Here is a 20,096-nt window from a genome sequence, read left to right as displayed (position 1 = left end):
GGGTTGCTTTGGTTTATTCTAAGGTTCTAAAACAGTTAATGGATGATAATGGAAGGTACAGATCTTTGGTGTTCTCCCAATGTCTGCCCTGGGGTAATAACCCTGTTAAATTAATAGGATTTCCAATAACAAAACATAATGCAGGCACAATGCACATCCATCCATGTGGCATGGGCCAAGCTGATTGAGTTTGTTTTCTTTTGTTACATGTAACAACACACTGACTCATTTACCCATTGCAATACAGACACTATAAAATAACAACACCACAATAAAAATGGATAATAGCAGCTACAATGCGCAAAATGTTTTAAAAAAGATTTGTTTTATTGATGGGTAGGGGATGAGGGGGTCTGATTTTGTTTAATAGAAAGCATTTTTTATAGCGCCATTAACAGGCTGAAAGGGAGATGAAAGATAGATAGATAGATAGGGAGAGACAGGGAAAGCAGACAGAGAGGGAGGGACAAACAGGAGAGATAACTGTACATTATAAAACCAACAACTGACAAACACAGAACATAATCGCCGATTACTTTGAAAAGACAACCTTTGTATTTATACAAAGCGAGAGAAACTGCATCTCACCGGAAGTTACATTCGCTGTAAAATGATGCTTAACCGTGGGCGTGCCCCTCAATGCAGCGGTTACTGAGAGCGCAGGGCTTTCTACAGTTATTTTCGATGGCTGAGGGTCGAGCTTGAGCAGAGTGAGGTATACAGTAGGTTTTGCTTCATTCAGTCTCGTTCTTCCAGCAGACAGATGGGGGTGGCAGAGAGAGAGAGAGAAATCATTTTTATGTAATCAAATAGCAATGGAAGGGAAGCGGTGGGTACAAAAAAAAATATATCATACAGTTGAAAAAATATAACGAAAGCAAAACACTTCAAGATCACGTCCTGGCTCATCCTCCTGTACATCAGCGACATGACTTCCATCCTTTTACATTCTCTGAACTTTCCAAAGGCCTCGATAGAGCTTATACTAAAAAGAACTAGGCATTACACTCAGTGAAGTGGACAAACGTAAAGTCTACCTGCCTATGTCTGGATTAGCAGAGCGTGTTGCTAGTGAAAGCACCTCTGAATCAGAGACTCAGGGGCAACAAATCAGAGGTATTCTACAGATTCAAGATGAATCAACAGCATCACCTATTAAACAAGCTTGCTCAACTCCTAAGCTGCCAGACAGTTAGGTAACAGAAAACAACACAAACACACAAAAAGGCAATGAAGTTTTGTTTCCGATGTTTTTCTTCTTTTCTTTAAATGAATTATACTTCTCTCTTTTTTTTTTTTTACTTTTTCTTGACAAGTCCATGTACAGTCTACCCTTAAGGCCCTGGTACCTAAGCAGATGAGGTTTTCTTTCCTATTTATATATATATATATATATATATAAACCAAGGAAATGTTTCTCTGCATTTCTTGTGTGTACACAACTCCATATATACACACCCTTTAGAATGGTTCTAGAACGTGATGCCATGTGGAATCCTGTGCTGAGACCAGTAGTGAGGTTTTTGGCTTGGCTTGGGGCAGGGCTGGGAAAAGGGGCGGACATTAGGACGTTGTGCCGGGTGTAGTGTTGACGTTCTGGGTAGCCGCCTGGGGAGCCACCTCGATGATCCGTGGCTTGTCGATGATGCGCGCCGTGCGGTTGCCCTTCTCCACGATGCCGATGATCCAGGCCTGGTGGCCCTCGCCATATTTTGGGGACTTGATCTCGGCACAGAAGCGAGCTGCTTGTTCACGCGGGAGGCAGATTAAGAGGCCTCCTACCAGACGAGATTAACAGAAGGATAACAGAGAGGAGGGGAAAAGAGGAGGAAAGAGCACAGAGAAAACAAAGATATAAGACTGCGAGAATCAATGCACAAATGTTAAATAGCTAACACATGCATCTATAGGACTATTTATACCAGTTGAGAAGCACTGTGGTATATATGGCAACTGCTTGTTTTGCTTTTCTGCCATGGTGGCTAACCTGAGGTCTCCGGACAGGTGCCGTGCATGAGTCCGAACATGTTTCCACAGGCTTTGCTGACGGCGGCCATCTTGGCAAGCACAGGTAGGTTGTGGATGACGAACGACACTTCGCTCCGCTGCTGCCGTGCCAGAGTCTGCGCGTGGCCCAGGATGCCAAAGCCAGTGATGTCAGTGGCAGCGTGGGCATTAAACGTGTGCATCAGTCCTGCCGCTGCATGGAAAAACAGAAACAACAACGCTCATCTTCAGTGCCTTGAAAGTGTAGTGACAGCAACTTCCTAATCGTCCACTCAACAGTCACACACAAACAAACTCTCACTCACAAACATCACTTAACTGTGTGCAAAGATAAACACCAGCCCTAGCATTAGATACGTTGTTTTGTGTCTGTGTGTGTGTCTGTGTGTGTGTGTGTGTGTACATTTCATTGTGTGTGAGTAATGCAGACCTGTTCTGTTGAGTCTGGCCATATTGACCATGGCCTCTTGGTAGGCCAGCTCTACGTCCTCCTGCGTTACCACAAGCTTGATCTTATTCCACTTCTCTGGCTAAAAGAGAACAATTGAAGCAAATTGATGTTAGTCGCTGCAGTGTAGTGCTGAATCTACAAGCTGAATGACACTACAGTCATCACCTCGAAAAGCTACTGGCTCTTTCAAAGCCTCTACATTCAAGACACAATTATCACTCTGTGAAAACCTGTATGGGCAAATAAGGCAAAATAAGAATAATGGTCATCAATGTGGGATTTCATCATAACATCATTAAAATATTCAGAGAATACCGAGAAATCGTAAACAAGGGGAAAACAATACTAGATGGCTGTGATCTTTGGGGCCTCAGATGGCTGAAGAGGAGAAGTACTATCCAACTTGTTATTAGTGCACAGTTCAATTGAGAATGGGAAGTTGACGTCACGTCTTGCCAAGTCTCCTCGTTTTAAAGCCTTCTGCCATGGCAGGTGGTCAAGTCACAATCTGAACCAGTAAACAAGTTAAAACAACATTGCTATGCCAGGATGACACTGCTGCATTACGAACTGCAGTAGATCTGGAAAGACAAGTAAAAGTTTTTCTTGCGTTTCCAACCGCAGGATGACCCGCTTAGGAGGTCAGAGGAGGCTCACGGAGACGCTGTGAATGTATGAACTGTAGCTTGTTGATAAATACACTACCGGTCAAAAGTTTGGGCTCAGTTAGAAATTAACATTCCACTCCATTATAGACAGAATACCAGCTGAGATCAGATGCATTGTTTTTTTAATCAGGGCAGATTACATTATGTGCTTACATAATTACAAAAGGTTTCTCCAATGTTTTCTCAGTTATCCTTTTAAAATTATATCAGATTAATAAACAGAATGTGCCTTTTAGAACATTGGATGAATGGTTGCTAATAATGGGCAATGTAGATATTGCATTAAAGATCAGACATTTCTTTTTACAACAGCAGAGATAATGGAGTGGAATGGAAATTTCGAAGTGACCCCAAAAACTTTTGACCGGTAATGTACATTACAGAAACCGCAAATAAAGGGCCAAACTGACATGCCTTACATAGGCTACTAAATTTCAACATCCCTTTGTCTTCAACCTTGCCATTTTTTGGCAGGCTACATTTTTAGCATCACATTGGGCAACCTTTCACAGTGCATTCTCACCATTAACGACAGTAGACTGACCACACCTGACTTGCGCACTAGAAACTCTCAATTTGTGCTCCCATCCAGTGATGCCAGTAACGCGTTACTTAGTAAGTCTATTTTAGTAGTCTATTTTGACCACTTTTTTCAGTAACGAGTAATCTAACGCGCTACTATTTACAAACCAGTAATCAGATTAAAGTTACTTATCTAAGTTACTGTGAGTTACTATTTTTGTCATTTTCCTTAATAAAAAGATATATTCTTTGCATTCTTCTTGTCTTGGGGATTAATGTCATGTAGGCTATGCTCACGTTTTCAGCATGAGGACAATTCACGTGTAAAACCACGCAGCGACACAAATGTAAACAACAATGGAGGGAGTGAGAGAGATGCACATTTCATCAGTCATTACTTTGAGTTTGTGTCAGCTAAACGACAACATTAAGGTACATTGTACATTCTGTGCTGGCGACAAAGTGCTGTCTAGCTAAACATCCCAAGTCTCACGAAGTTTTGGGCGCCCGCAAATTACATAAAATCTCCCGGAACCTAGAGCGAACAAGAACACGCAAGCCAGACCGGACTTCAAATCTTCAAATCGCGTGTGCATATGAGCTTAACGCGCACACAACGGAGAGGGAGAGAGAGAGGAGTGGTGCGTTTGTGCCTGAAGCGCATCCAAGACAGAGAGCATCCTGGTCTGTTTTGCTAAATCAACCAATCAGTTTTCAGTGTAAGTGTGCTTATATCTCTTTTCTCCCAAACATAATTAATCAGTTCAGTCAGTGTATCTAGGAACAGGAGCTCATGGCAGCGTCAGTGCCCCTCAAAAAGGAAGATTTAACACCCATTTCACATCAGACTACACAAAAGTGTACCCAATTGTCTCAAAAGATTAAAACATAATGATAATCTTGCACACTGCACTGTTTGTAACAGCGACTTTAGCATTGCTCACGGCGGGTTAAATGATTGCAAAAGACTTGTTGAGGTGAGTTTAACAAGTGTAATTTCATTTGCATATTACTCAGGCCTATACAAGATGGCTAGCTGCCAAGGCTACATGAAAAAAAAATCTACAAAAAATCTACATATTTTACTATAACAATTTCTATCAATAGGCCTTCCTTATTTGGTGTACTTAGACATTATTGAACAAACATCTGAATTTCAGTATCTAAGTAGGTTAGGTTGGGATGTCTGCTATACATTGCTGTTATAATGCACTTCCAGTATAGTGAGTATTGGCAAAACCGATTATTTTTATGTTGAGGCGTTGGGGGTGTTGTCGGCAGCTGCTGAAAGTAACTAATAAAGTAACTTGTGATCTAACTTAGTTACTTTTAAAATCAAGTAATCAGTAAAGTAACTAAGTTACTTTTTACAGGAGTAATCAGTAATCAGATTACTTTTTCAAGGTAACTGTGGCAACACTGCCCATCACCCTGCCTATGCTATGCCTATTCTTTCGCTATCCCCTTTTCCATTTTTTTTCACAAGACAGCTCAGGTCACATATAAAACAAATCCCAAACCGCTGTCAGCTCTGTCTCCCTATGTAACTCTGTGAAAGTAACCATGGTAACCAATCCGCGTACCAACCAAAATGGCCACATGTTCCAAAATCTAAAAACTCCCCGTTCTCAATAGCCAGCATCTATGATGGTAAAGGGTTGTATTAATGCCTATGGCATGGGCAGATTACACATCTGGAAAGGCATAATTGATGCTGAATGATATAGCTTTTTAGTAACATACATGCAGTCATCCAGACAACATCATTTCAGTAAAGACCTTGAATATTTTCGGAAAACAATGGCAATGCACTATTTTAAAATAAATACAGGGTTTTGCAACTCATAAGCATTCTGTTTTTACTGTTTTACACAGCCTCCCCACTTCTTTGGAAACAGGGTTTTACATCTTGGGTAAAAAATGGGGCATATACACTGATCTATAGACAGAGGCAGAGTGAAACAATGAAACAAAAAACAAGTATCTGGTAAATACTCTAATAAGACCAGATCGCTCATATGGTTTTCTCTAATCCACTATAAATCCTAGAAAAAAAAGATGGTTCAATATCCAGATAGTCTCTGGTTTATGGGAGATAACTGTTCTAAAGTTTTGGTCAAGAGACAATAAAGATAAATTCATGAAATTGCAGACTTACAATATCCAGCCACTGGTGAACAGCAACCGCGACCTGGGTCCCCAAAGGCTTGGTGAGAACCAACACATCTCCAGGCACTGCATTATCTGGCCTGGTATGCACAAGACATGGCGTAAGGACGCATGGAGGACATACAAATTCTGACACATCCTAACGCGGTCCGAAGATAGAGGCACCGACATGAGTGCACTGTCACTTGCCATGCACATAAGGGCCAACATTTTTAACTGACAAGTATTTGATAAAGAATGGATTTTATTGAGCAAAGATAGAACTGAATCGCAATCGACGCAGCAACAAAGTTCGTTGGTGTGCAGGGTTGTACTGGAAACAATAGAATCTAATGTGATTGAACGTTGAAAGTGGACTGTGCCGCACTCATGTCGGAACCCTAACCCAACACCTCTGGCACTACCACAACTCCATACACAAGAGCACTAGGAAAATATTATCTAAATTAAAACAGATATTTAAATACTGCTATATTGTGCATTGTCACCAAAAACCAAGGAGACACAGTACAAGAGACAGAAAATATATTCAATAGAAGGTGAGCGAGGTGTGTGGAAAAGAGATCTAGCATGTGCGTGTGTATTGTGCATGTGTCTGATAGAGGGACATATATCGAAATGCAAACAGGTGTGTCCTCACATGATGAACTCATTAGGCTGGCACACAGTGGTGGCAACACCGCCCAGGACGATCCAGGGGTTGAGGACCGTCTGCCCACCTGTCACCGAGGTGCCTGCCTCTTCCGATGCGTCCTTAAAGCCCTGGATGATCAGCGGCATCACCTTATCTCGCTCCTGCATACACAGATACACCACACTTTATCACTTCATACAGCACTTGCATTATACTCCATGTACTACATGTACCACAACCAGAGTGCCATTAGTGTTTGAACTGATACTTATAGAACGACAGCACCTGGCAGACACAAATACAGGGAGGTACTCTTACTGCCTCATTTTGCCCACATCCATCCCCTTATAGACAGTCCCATGCCTTTCTCTCTCTAAAGCAAACAAGCAAAACTCAACCCATTCCTGCATTCCTACCGTGTGGTGAGTATTAAGAGAGACTGTGAATAAGGTCTGGACTCACACGATGGTGAGCCTGCTGGCTTTATCTGCTCAGCACCGAGTCACAACTCGACACAATAAGGAAGGGTGAAACTCAACACGTCTACTGAGAATGAATCACGGAGACAAGACAGAGACATGAAATAGCAAGAAAAGGGGAAGTAAGATAGGGCAAAGAGTAACAGAACAAGCCTCACCTTGTCTGATAGCTTGTTGCTGATCCCCAGAAGCATCAGCATATTGTCACATTCTGTCACGCCCATAGCATACAAATCACTTAAAACATTGGCACATGCGATTCTCCCCTGTGATCCAGATGACAATGGAAAGAAAAAAAAAAAAAAAACATAAATGTAGAGAAGAGAGATTCAAAGATTGACACAATCACACTGAGTCAGGGCAAAATAAACATAACTGTTTAAACATAACATCTATTCGGAAATACAATGACTAGCTAAAAAGACCTCTGGTCCTAATTTATTTAGCGAGCTAAATTGCAAAGGCTGTCAGCCAGCAAAGTTCTCGTGCATAAAATACAGCTAATTAAATTAGTTTTAGTTAGACTTACAACTTTGCACCTTGCCCATCATCAATTAGGACCCAGCATGTAACTTTTTCTATGCACAGACTTTGTAACACAAATACACACAAAGGCCTACCATCATGTAGGGGTCATCTACAATGGGGTAGATGTAATCTGTTGTCTGGACTAGTGAAAGGCCACCATGTCGGAGAGGAATTACACAGGTATCCATGCCAATGCCTTTGAGACAAACAGAGACACAAACTGGTTAAAAATTGTACTTCAATGTAACAGAAATCACAGAGAAGAGATGAAACCGTGAACGACAAGCGAATAGAAAATACCTACCCAGTCTGGGCATGACTGCACCAAGGAATTGTTCATCTTCCTGGTAATGGTTTTCTTGTAAGGATTCTAGAAGTTTCTGCAGCACATCCTGTGGAACTTTGCAGCCAGTGCCTTTGAGTTCTGTGAATCGCGTTAGGCGGAAGTTCTTGTCCAGTTCATAGCTCTCGGGGTTGAATGACTCCCGGGCAGACATATTAGGGATATTAACAGGAGCCAGCACGAGAGATGGGCCACTTCAGTCTACTAGGTCCTGCCCAGGAGAGAAAGAGAAACCATCCCTATTAGATTCTTAGACCATCATTGACCTTGACATTCAATTCATTCATGACATTCATCATACAGAAGACCTCCCACATCAACAACTGATATATACTGATATATATAAAATATGAACATCAACAACTGATTAATATATATATATATATATATATATATATATATATATATATGAACCAGTTCATACTGCTCAAAAAAAATAAGGGAACACTTCAATCATACACTGGATCGGTTCTCTGACACTGTTTGGTTCTGAGCACAAGTAAAACTTTTGAGGTGAGTGTTTTATTTGCAAGAACTGTCAGACATTCTGTGAATGTAGTTTGAGAATGGAGAAAAAGGGTGGAAGGTTTCAAAACAGTGTGTTTTAACAATTGTGGAAAACCTAAGTGTTCCCTTAATCTTTTATTTTTTAATAAATAATTGATCAATAAATAATCAAATTAGTCTTGAGATAAAAAGTGATTTAACAAAATGTATGGTACGCATACCAAAAACAGGTGCATTAATGTAAACTGCATTAACAGAAAAGGCCAAACACGTTCATTTTTGCTCCTGGTGAAGAACATAAATTTTACTTTCACATGTCATAGGTCCGTGCGAATTGCTAAATGATGTCCGCAAATGGACCTCTTACTGGTCGTTGTTAGTTTGCATTGGATTACTTTTTAAATACTTTCTTATCGAAACACTTAACAGTTAGTGGAGTTGCTATACTTTTAAAAGTTCTGCAGCACAGCCATATCGGTCTCAAGCAGAACTTTTCTGTGCGCTGAACAGATTAACTGAATAAGTGTAAAGTTTACTACAACGATGTTATAGCAAAACATCACTAAAACAATCGGCAGGTTGTGTACATCCTGTGAACCTCTAAGGATCCCCAGTAAGTGTAAACATCCTGTTAACCTCTAAAGTCTATGCATGCTGTTAACCTCTGATAGAGTTCTGTTTATTGACATCATTGGCCATCATAGACGCATTTTGCAGCTGCAGGCTAGCTAACGATAACTGCCAGTACAAAAGAGGGAGCTAGCGAACAGTTGGCTGAAGTAGCACGTTTTCGTACTTCAGTGAGGTTTGAATTGTATTTTTTAATGCCACTCCCGAATGCATATTTTCTAACATGTGCGGAAACTTGATATGCAAAACTCAAAGCAGAGTAAAAACAGTATTTAATAGATCAAACACACTAGGTGAGCTGTTTATAAAAATGTCGGCGGCGGAAAAAATTAACCCTTTGAAGACCCGCGCCATGCGAGACATGCCTCTACACACTTCCAAACAGTAAATAACTCATAAATCACGCATTTTGCAAAGCGATTTGGTAGTGATGCTGCAAAAGAAATATGTTGATGAGCTCTCTTCGTGATTTTACGAATAAGGCACAGTTATATTCATACCACATTTCCCCTTTAATTGCGCTCCTCGGTTTCTCCTTACCGGTTTCGTTTCAGCAGCGCCTCCCGATACAAGAGCAGGGACAGTCCCAGAGTGCACTGCGACTTAAAAGGGCGACCCTAAAAACTGCCTGAATAGAAATTAAATACACAGTAACTAGCATTCTACGACACAAAAACATTATTTAATACCATCATTTATAGATCATTCGAAGGATAACAGATGTTTTTCATAGTTTCCAGACGTGGTTGAGGAAAATTACAGCTTCTGACTGAAAAAAGTACAGAAAAGGATAAGCTCGCAATGGGTCCTTCAATGGCGATCTGGCGCCTTTTCCTCCCCTTTAAATCACGGCAGAAAAGTATGGCGAAATGGCAAGAAAAGTCAACAATAGGTGGCGCCTTTAATTTACCACTGTAGACGCTCACTTTGCACTGGGTTTACTTTTAAAATTACCCTTTGCCCAGAAAGGCTCATTTCAGTTTTACAGTAGGCCTACACATGCACACAAATAATTTTACATTTTTGTCAGTGTAGACTACACTGTAGACATAGTCTACCCTGCCTGTTTCTCCTATTTCTCTCTATTATTTCTGCTAGATATACCGTCGGCATGCTTTCATGAATCTTGTCAGATAAAATCCAAAACAATGTTTTTGTAGGCTATATTAATATGTAAATCTTACATAAGAAACAAACACCTGAACACAGACAGTCAAATTATTTTATTTTACTCTTAACTAAATGTTAACATATTTTTTTCACAGGAATAGGCTACAACAATCCCAAAGGCATGAGGTGGCTTGGGAAAGAGGGATAAAAGCCAGGTAAGGCGCTAAACATCAGGCAGACACGTGGCAGAGAAAATAGTAGCACAAAGTGGTTAGTTTACAAAATATGCTACACTTCACAAAACATTAGTGACAGACCACAACATTAACTCAGTCAGACAGTGGGCTCAGTGCTCACATATAACTTCAAAAGCGCTGTTGTGCTGTTTCCAAATAGGCAAAATAAGCATTGCGTAAACTTCAATTACACAAACTGATTTTTGTGCTCCCTTCCTATGATGGAATTCAAAACTCCCCATCTAGCATGTCTCAGTCTAACACATATTTAACCTAGGCTCCAGTCTAGGGCATTAAGATCATTGAAGTGCAAAATATTTTTTCAGGACAAATACTGTACAAATCTTTAAATCATTAAAAGTCTTACATGATGTAAGAGCTCAGAAAGATGGGAAATACAAAGTAAAACCACAAAAGGTGTATTTTGTGCATATTATTTCATTAGTTAAATTAATTAATTAATTTATTCATTCATATAAAGCCTCAGTCTTAAATTATAATTCAGTACACTGTGTTCTACTAAATTGTTCATTCATAGATGTTGGTTCAGTATGTCCACAAAAAACCCCTCATGTACACAGCCCTCTGTAAATAGGAAAGTGTCTCTGACTGAGCCATAGACCAATGACAACCAATCAAGTACAAGGGACACGCTTTAACATTGAGTCAGGGGAAAGAAGGGTGCATTTGATTGGCTGTTGTGCTCAAATATCAACAACCTTTCCCCAGTATCAAGGACTGGACCTTTAATAAACAGTCACATTGACACCACTGTGCCTCTCACAAAAATCAATCTCATTGTGATGACAACATCAAGACATAAAATATCAGCTTGAGTGGGTCAACATGTTGATGCCAGTCTCTGAGAGAGAATGTTCTCAAAATGGGCCACAGGAATCTGCAATATTATTTTAGCTGTTTGTTCATTGATACTTAAATATCTTACAGGCTCAGTAACATCACACCACAGAAGATTTTTTTCACTCAAGGTTTACAATTTTGTCACAATACAGTTTCTGAGTTTAAAAAAATAACATGTTAGGCTGTTTTATACTCCAACCAGATACACAGAGGTAGTATAAAGAATGACAGATTAGATTAGATTAGATGGCATTCATAATTTATTAATACATTTAATTTATAAATGTATTACAGTCTGTTTATATCAGATTAGGTATTTTGTATGGGAATGACTGAGAAAACTAACATCAGTGTCTGGAATAGTCATTTAATGGCCACGCTGGTCTGTGTACTTCATGTGGTCTCTTTGGTTTCTATAGATCGAATTACAAGACATTGGACATAGGCCAAGTCCAAAAACTTGTCAAAGTTAGTTTAAAGCTACCAAAAAAATATTTTTGCGTTCATGCACCCATAATGTGTATCAGAGAAGAGTGAGAGGACCACAGACCATGATCTTGGTGCAATTCCATAAACAGATGCAAGACCTTCTGCAGGACTCCCTTGATATCCTTTGCACAGGCCAACTCATTTGACTGAACTTGTGATTTCAGTCTGAACATTCAGGAAACCATTTCCATAGTAAAGACACTGTCTGACTTTACACAGTCACCACCTAAAACCAGATTAGAAAACTGTCACTTTGTTATGCAAGAGTGGTACAGTATACAGGTATGTTTGTGGTTTGTATGTGGATGGCCTCACTTACCTGTCTGTCCATGATCGTCATTTTTCAGTTGAGTAGAGACCTCAAGAGGTTCTATTGACAAAAAGGATACATTATTAAATTAGCTAGATTCCAAAATGGATTGTGTTTATTGTCCCTGTGTTTTTGTTCTCTATATTTCATACAAAAATGAAACTAATACAGTGGCCTCCCCATATATTGGCACACCTGGTAAATTTGACTAAAAACTTTACTTTATGGTAATATCACTTGAAAACAACGAGAAAAATTAAACCTTGGAGGGAAACATATTTTTCTGAGAAAAAGGAATATATGAAGAAGATTTAACAAAAAAACACATGCCACAATTAACACCCCTAGAAGTTAATCATATTGTCTGTGAACTTTCAGCAGTAATCCATGCCTTTTTCCACTAAGGTATGAAAATAAAATATTTAATCATGGGAAAGACAAGAGAATATGCTAAACGCAAATAAAAAAAAGTGTGTTGACCTTTGTGAGTCTATAAAAAGTAGATGCTCGGTAAAAAAAAAATGCACATATTAACAGTTAAAACAATAATTAAAAGGTTCCAATCAACTGAAAATGCAACAAACTTGTTTGGACCCCCACACACAGTGAGGAGGATGAAGATAGAGACAATGAATTCCATAAGAATCACTGTTGGAGAGTTACAGAACAAAGTATTATCTTGGGGTTACTGAATGCCACAGTGACTTGAATCGTGATCTTCAAGTGGTCTTGAATTGAAGTCTATTGCACTCTTTGGGAAGAAACACTCTGTGTTTGGTGTACATAGAAGATTGACTATACTGAAAAGAACCCCATGCCTAATGATAATTACAGTGGAGGGCCTGTGATATTGTGGGGCTGTTTTGATTCCAAAGGCCCTGGGTTTTTCTTGGTATTATGAAATCCAAGAAAAACCTGAACATTTTCAAAGAAAATCTGTGAATCTCTGCCAAGACACTAAAAGTGGGTCATGATAGGATCATTCAATGAACCAAAACACATGTCCAGATTAAAACGAAAATGGTTTACTGAACACAAAAGCGAGCTTCTGCCATCGTCATCTCAGTCCCCTGGTGTAAACTCCATAGAAAAACAGTCAAAGAGGGGAATGCAAAGGACCAAGGAAACGTTATGGATGTGATGTCATAGGAGAAGATTACAAGCTGTTTTATGATGGAGGCTTAACAAAGTATGGGGTGTCAATAATTATGGCACTATTTCTTTATGAGGTATGTTTCTCAGAATATATTTGCTTCCCCTTAAGGTTGGATTTTTCCTAATTGTTTGTGCCAAAAGATCATTTATACCTCTTTTTAATCAGGTGTACCAGGGGTGCCAATAAATGTGGAGGGCACTGTATGTGTTGAAGGAATTCCTTAAAATGCAAGGGAGTATTGGTGGCCTATATGATATCCTTCTGATTAATCATCTAGAAAAGCTTTAGGTTTTTTAGTGTTGATTATTCTTCATTATTATGGATGAGTGTATATGTGTGTATATGTTCACCTGTGGTGTGAGAAGGTTGCCTGAGGCGAGTCTCATCACCATCTGCAACTGTCTCTGCTGAATTTAAACAGAAGAGTACAAATCTTTTAATACAGCATAAAACCAGGGGGGTCATGCGCACCAATGGGGCTGTAGTTTTCAGTTCAGTTAGCTAAATGATCCTGGAAAGGACTACAGCCAGTCAGTTGTGTTAAGTTGTAAGTTGTGTGTAAGTTGTTTACTTATTATTTTCCTGGTATTTTGACAACTCTTACATCTTAGAAAATGTGCCCATTTAAGTAAAAATGCACTTACTGTTTATTAGCATAAACACAACAGACATAATATGCACACACCTCGTTTTAATCTCCTGCGAGCCAGTTTGATCTGGTCCTGCAAGATCTGGACCCAGTCCCTGGCCCCTGGAAGCTTCTCAATTCTGTTTGCTGTGCAGTACTTCTCTGTAAAAACTGTAAACATGCACACACACACACACACAAACACACACACACACACTCACTCAGTCACACACACACACTTGTGAATATTGTACAAGTTATCTTAACACTATAATAAAGTTATCTTGACACTGTCTTGTACCCATCAAATGCCCACCTTTGATGGCACCCACTATGTTCTGGTCCAGTCCCTTTCTGTGGTCATTCAGGCCCCTCTTTCTCTTCCCATTGGGTAAGGAGTTGGCCAGCGTGGTGTCATCGAAGAAGGCACACACCAGTTTCCTAAAGAGCAGGCTCCCGGAGCGAGTGTAGTTGACCAGGATGGAGTCCAGCTGGGACTTGGGAATGAAGACATCATAGTCCTCTGCCAGCTGGACCTCGGGCTGGATGAGACATACAGACATGGATATTTACAGTATACAATGAGAGAGAAATTAACATATGGGTAAAGGGATAGGCCTGCACGATTTGGGGAAAAGTGCAATTTTTCTGATATTGCAATATAATTTTTGAAAGTCAAGCTTCAGTTAATTATTCCAAATTTGTTTTTAGTTGGGTTCCTTCTGATTGGTGAGCATGAGAAGTACAGCACTCCTGTTAGTTGAGCTTCACTGTTTGTCAAACACTGAGGATGACATACTGTAAATATGAAATCATAGATGTGACTGTGATTGAATGTGATTAACCATTGAGACAAATTAATTGCTGCCTTTGTGTGTGTCTGTGTGTGCTTGTTTGTCTGTTATTTGCACATCTCTCTGATCTCAGATCTCTCCAACTGATTTCAAACCTGGCAGGTGTCTTGACAACTGCGTGGTCCCGAGTCGAAACAAGCGACACTTTCAACAGCTAGGTCCCAAATTTAGGGACAGTTTCAGAATGGCAAACTCATGGTAAGTATTTAGAGATAGGTTGCTTTGCCCACTTCAGCTACAGGCGCAGAGTGTGACGTAACTTATGCCAGAGACTGTTTTTGGAAAGTCACAATTGCAAATGTCATATGATGAATCACTCCACAAAAGGGTGTTTGTCTTCTCCATCATGAAGTTCTTAGGCTAAACATAGCCTTAAGGCAAAACAGTTGTTACTGTTAGGCCTATATGTCATTTTGGTCTGTAAAAAATGTCCAGTGCAACGACGCTTACATTACGCTTAAGCTACAGCATGTTTATTATAAGCATTGCTGAATGCTTAGCTGGAATGATGTTTTTTCCTATCATCCTATTTTTAAAGGAATGCCTACCTGCAGGCATGTAATTGGGCTACAGGTTTTCTACAGGAAAAAGGTGTTTTCACTGCACTAGTTAATATAAATAAATGATCAAGTAATGCAATGTTACAGTCTCCATCTCCAGACAGTATCCACAGATTTAAAATGGAGCCAGCTTGATCCATTCCAGAGATCCTTCGCAAGATAAGGAAAGGTGATAATACTGATTATGTCCCACAATAAAATACATGCATACTTACAATGATTAAGATTATCGTAATAAAGATATCTCAAGGCATGCATTTGTGTTGCCTGGCATGCCTGCTGTACCTCAGCTGAGTTTGGTCCTGTGATTGGACTGTAGAGGGAAGCAGGAGTGGTCACAAAAGAGGGGGCAGGGCTAGACGTAGTTGGAGCCATCGGGTCCAACACAGTCCTCTCTCTTTGTTCGGACGAGTCTGGCAGAGGGTTTGTAAGGGGTTGTGATGATGGTGCAGCCCCGCTGGAGGGTTTGTTTAGCGGTGCCACCCTGTGCACAGGCCTCCTCTTGCGCGCTCTCTTCCTGGTGACAGGGCAGCGGGCAGAGCAAGAGTTGCTCAGGGCAACCTGCTTCTCCTGAGTTCCTGTGGGACAGGGGGAGTCCTGTAGTTGTCAATCATGTAATGTTAAAGGCTCAGTGAGAGCGACTCTCAGATAGTCAATATGACTCAGCGTATACCTCAGTCAATCAGTTATCTGGAATAGACTTCACAGACTCAGTGGTTATAGGTGTATATATTTACAATATTATACTGATATAAAGAGGGCCTTTGTTATCTTATCACTTGACCTGTCTTTAACCCTGTTTAGACATGCTTTTAAAGGGATACCAGGCAAGCCTGATGGTTTTTCTCTACGAAGCTCCCCCTACGTGTTGATACGTGTGCGAGCCCTCGCTCGGTCTAAAGCTCTTTTCCTTTTCTTTGCATCTTCAGTCAAGGGTTTTCGCTGCTTCTTCGCCGGCTATGCCATTATACACACGTTTGCAACAATTGCTAGCGTTAGCTTGCATCTGTGCTGGGGATGCAGGATGTAAACTAAACCTGCTTCTCGCGATGTCTGAGACTTTGTGTGACTGAAGGTCGGCGGGTAGGATACACCGAACTTGCAAGTGGGATATTCTTCCTACAAGGAGTAGGGGCGGGCGAGAGAGTCTTCATTCGCCCTGTAATGTCATTTAACCATATACCAACTTACGAAGATGATTAATTAACACAAAAACGTTGCCTGGTGTCCCTTTAAAATGCGTCAGAGGTAGACTGCATCCTGGTGCATCCCTGGCATCCATACCATGATCAGTTATGGGTGCCCACGGGGACCCTGGTTCAGGAGCACTTCCCAACCCCACCCTATCACTCTCACTAACTCACTTCCTGTCACTCTTCATTGTCAAGGCATAAAATCCTCAACATACACATAAAAAGAGCACAAGGTCAGCTGGACACCTCGACAGACACTTTGACCATGATAGACACTTAGATAGACACCATAGATTTACTTTTGATTAGATCGCCGAAGATGCATTTTAAAACAATGTGTTAACAGGGTTTTTATGTACCATGTGTCCAGAAGAAAATAATTGAGTATACAGTGTGTGAGTGGAATGGAATGGAATGGAAATATGTGCTTGTGCATGTGTGTATAAGTGTGTGTGTGTGAAATTTGGAGTGACCTTTTTGTGTCTGCATCAGTTTCCTCATGGAGCGGAGTTCCAGCAGGATGGCCTGTAAAGTGTTCTTGCAGTTACACATACAGCAGCTGGGCTTCTCTGTGCTGGCCACTGAAGTTTGAGGGAGTGCCATGTCTGCACCAGGTGAGACATACAGTATGACCACATATTATTTCACATAGTGATATGCCATACCATGATTTAAATTATAATTGAAGGCAATAACGTCTGCCCTTCTCCTCCACCTCCTCCTCTGTGTGTGCGTGTGTGTGTGTGTGTGCGTGTGCGTGTGTGTGTGTGTGTGTGTGTGTGTGCGTGTGTGTGTGTGTGTGTGTGTGTGTGTGTGTGTGTGTGTGTGTTAGAAGAACAGGGACAGCGTGTGCACTGTGTCCACTCTGTATCCATTTGTTCAAAATGTTGGCAGAGAAGACAACTCTTAGTCTGTGTGTGTGTGTGTGTGTGTGTGTGTGTGTGTGTGTGTGTGTGTGTGAGTGAACAAGAGTGCGCAAGCCGTCTGGTGACACAGCCTCCAGACACTTCTGAGTGTGAGACTTTGTCTGTCAGGAACTGTCTAGACATTCTCCTATTCACAACCAAGCTAGACATTAGCCTTTCTCTGACCCCCCCATCCCCCCCCCCCATCCCCACTCACTCAGCATCTGAGGTCGTATTAAAGAGATTGTGTTGCCTCCTCTATCTCATTACTAAAGTCTAGTCTAGATTAAGGAGCTCTGTTTCTAATAAATGTGATCGAAAGAAGCACCCATACATCCCCACACACACACACACACACACATACATACACACACACACACACCCCTAATCAACACAGTGCTCTTGCAGCAGATCCTGGTTACTTAGCAACACCTCATACAAATGCGGCAGTATCACTATAAAAGATTTGGCTTATAATCACAATATTGCTATTTCTCTTTGACATTAATAACCAAGGCGAGCACTGTGTCTCACATCTCCATACTCAATACAGCTATTCTCTTCACAAGACAAACCACAATCCTACCATTGCTGTTACTTAGATCTTTGGTCAGGTTGAGCATCTTCTGGGTTTTGGACCGGGTGCCATATTGCCCAGAGGTGAGGTGGTTGTTTGGCTGGGGACTGCAAGTCCAGGCACTGTGCTGGGGTTCCTCAGGGTCTAGACCAGTCGGCGAGGCCCAGCTTAGAAGCTCATCTTGGGGCTCCTGTTTAAGGTTTTCCCCCTCTCTCCCCACACGCTGATAGACCCGGCCTGTTTTGTCATTTAGCGCATGCATCATACCAGTAATCTGCCTTTTAATCTCCATTCCTTCATCCTCGTACCAAGCTGACAAGATACAAAGAGAGTGACAGATAACTGACAATTATAATGTCGTACAAACGTGTGTGGTTATCAGACATGCAGCATGACAAGGTGACCAAAAGAACAACAAATACTAAGACAATGAGAATCTCTGAAATTCAAATGTATTTACTGGGTTAGTCTTTTAAAGACATGTTTGTCTTACCTTCAGTCACACATTCTTTTGATTCCCCATTGACAGCACAATTAACTGCACTGTCAAAGCACTCAGATTTAAATTCTGTGGAGTCAAATTTGGGTTGCTTAATTAACCAAGTGTAAAATCAGAACTTTGAATCATTACCATTTTTCTCATCAAACTGACACATAGACTACAATGCTGCCAGACTAATTTATTTGTTAACTATACTGGAGTCATATTATGCATTAGCAGATAGCATCCTGGACAAGAAAAGAAGGGGGGGGGGGGGTGCATCATGACGTGCTCAACACCCCCTCCCCCTTACCACCTGTAGGTACCAGGAGGAACAAGTATACCCAGACTACAATCAATGTTATTCCTAGAGCATAACAATTTACCAGGGGGTGGGGTGGCTAAACATGCAACTCACGTATTATGTCAGTGCATTTTATTAAATAATGAATGGGCAGTTAAATAGAGGTCAGACTCAATCAGGTTCATTAATATGCCAAATAATAACACATAGAAGACAGAAAACATTTCTCAGTCATGGACAATCGACGTTTTCCATTTGTGCTTGTTTTATGCTGCTTGGATACATATACAAATTATCCAGACATAGCCTAACAGGTGCATTCCTGAAGACTGACGTATTCCTCGCTGCCCTATTGTCTACAGACGGCAACGTCTGCTTTCTGACAACGTCGTCCGTGCAATATTTTAGAGCAGACGCGTGTCGTCTGCTTTCACTTACCTTGATCATTTATGAGCTTAAAGCTCTGAGATTTTCTGCTCCTTCTTCTCTCAGCAAACTCCATCCTTCTCCCAAATTAACGTCGTAAAAGGTGTGTCAGAGGATGCCAAGATCTCGCAACGTTTCCGAATCCTCAGCAGGACGAGGGTCCGTCTCTTTAATCAACCAAAAGTCTGCTTCATTACGTTATTTACGTTATTCGATTTCCCTCGGACAACTCTTGCTTACTCGCACACGTCGGACTTTTAAACTCACTCTTACCAGATATAATGCTTGTTGCTGTCAGACTGTGTCCTTTGGGGAGATGCTCGTTTGTGATGTAAATAAATAAACGATTTAATAGTTAAAAATTCGTCACATCTATTCCTTTGCGCCACCTGATGGTAGCTTAATATTTTGGGCACAAATATGAGCATCCAGATTAGGGCTGAGTCGAACGGACTGCAGTTAACATAAGAAAGTTTTTTGCGTTGTCAGACTCACTTTCAGACTTAGTACGATTTCGATGAGTAGCCTATGTTATGTTGCTGAACTGAGATTAAGCCCACATCCAATTTTGGGAATAAACTGCTTTGAAATGTAATTATGTGTCATCTTTTTCAGCTATATAAGGCTATTCTTAGTTTATGGGTTGAAGTTATGGCAAATAGGCCAGCTTTACGCTACACTTTACTATTTTACTCTACAGTGCAAACAGAAGAATATGTCTCCCCCTGCACAGTCTCCCTCACAAGCAACTCTGGCTGTGGATGCACTTGGCAGCCTGAAAGGGTTGTAGAGCTCTGAGCACCTCCACATGGGGGCTTTCCATAATAATACATAGGTTATGATATACTGATTGTTTGTCTAAGCTGCCAGCTATAGCGTCTGCCTACTTAAGTAGCATAAATGTCAATGAGAGTAAAAGTAAAAATAAATAGTAAAGTACTTTATTGGAGTATTTATTTTTATTTTTACTTTACTTCCCTGCATTTTCACAGAAATATCTGTATTTTCTACTCCTTACATTTTCAAAACTCTTCAAAAGTCGTGTTACTTTTGTGTTAATACATTTGA

The 20,096-nt window shown here is 40.7% G+C and overlaps 2 protein-coding genes across 3 annotated transcripts; both read right to left on the bottom strand.

The window, feature by feature from the left end:
* Positions 1-306: 306 nt before the first annotated feature.
* sephs1 (selenophosphate synthetase 1) lies at positions 307-9,554 on the bottom strand. Of its 2 annotated transcripts, none has more exons than XM_076262882.1 (9): positions 9,479-9,554; positions 7,763-8,012; positions 7,551-7,654; positions 7,089-7,196; positions 6,458-6,612; positions 5,807-5,897; positions 2,438-2,537; positions 1,988-2,200; positions 307-1,778 (listed from the first exon to the last, which is right to left on the bottom strand). In XM_076262882.1, exons 2-9 carry the CDS (start codon positions 7,953-7,955, stop codon positions 1,564-1,566), a joined length of 1,179 nt encoding a protein of 392 aa, XP_076118997.1. In that variant the 5' UTR covers positions 7,956-8,012; positions 9,479-9,554; the 3' UTR covers positions 307-1,563. The 2 variants fall into 2 exon arrangements, with proteins under 2 accessions (XP_076118997.1, XP_076119007.1); XM_076262892.1 differs by having other exon boundaries at positions 9,439-9,497.
* Positions 9,555-13,750: 4,196 nt separating this feature from the next.
* Positions 13,751-19,104, bottom strand: bend7 (BEN domain containing 7). Its single transcript, XM_076272712.1, has 8 exons — positions 19,041-19,104; positions 18,311-18,385; positions 17,827-18,129; positions 16,809-16,976; positions 15,228-15,720; positions 14,678-14,696; positions 14,045-14,270; positions 13,751-13,899 (listed from the first exon to the last, which is right to left on the bottom strand). Exons 1-8 carry the CDS (start codon positions 19,102-19,104, stop codon positions 13,751-13,753), a joined length of 1,497 nt encoding a protein of 498 aa, XP_076128827.1.
* Positions 19,105-20,096: the final 992 nt, after the last annotated feature.

Source organism: Alosa pseudoharengus, unplaced genomic scaffold (genome assembly GCF_046254945.1).
Source record: "Alosa pseudoharengus isolate Yale_2024_CS ecotype anadromous, Long Island Sound unplaced genomic scaffold, YU_APseudo_1.1 YU_APseudo_1.1_scf_10, whole genome shotgun sequence".
In the NCBI taxonomy this organism is placed as follows: Eukaryota; Metazoa; Chordata; class Actinopteri; order Clupeiformes; family Clupeidae; genus Alosa; species Alosa pseudoharengus.
The sequence above is the reverse complement of the archived record's forward strand: the minus strand, read 5'-3'. Positions and strand labels throughout refer to the sequence as shown.

What these genes read in the sequence shown, in the direction of transcription:
- sephs1 (XM_076262882.1), bottom strand. Translation starts at nt 7,955, where the DNA reads ATGTCTGCCCGGGAGTCATTCAACCCCGAGAGCTATGAACTGGACAAG. An exon ending in GCAACAAGCTATCAGACAAG is followed by an intron (nt 6,613 to 7,088) that starts GTGAGGCTTGTT and finishes CTGTGTATGCAG; the next exon opens with GAGCGAGATAAGGTGATGCC. An exon ending in CAGCCTAATGAGTTCATCAT is followed by an intron (nt 5,898 to 6,457) that starts GTGAGGACACAC and finishes TGTGCATACCAG; the next exon opens with GCCAGATAATGCAGTGCCTG.
- bend7 (XM_076272712.1), bottom strand. Translation starts at nt 19,104, where the DNA reads ATGGAGTTTGCTGAGAGAAGAAGGAGCAGAAAATCTCAGAGCTTTAAG. An exon ending in AAAAGAATGTGTGACTGAAG is followed by an intron (nt 18,130 to 18,310) that starts GTAAGACAAACA and finishes GTATCTTGTCAG; the next exon opens with CTTGGTACGAGGATGAAGGA. An exon ending in ACTGATGCAGACACAAAAAG is followed by an intron (nt 15,721 to 16,808) that starts GTCACTCCAAAT and finishes CCTGTCCCACAG; the next exon opens with GAACTCAGGAGAAGCAGGTT.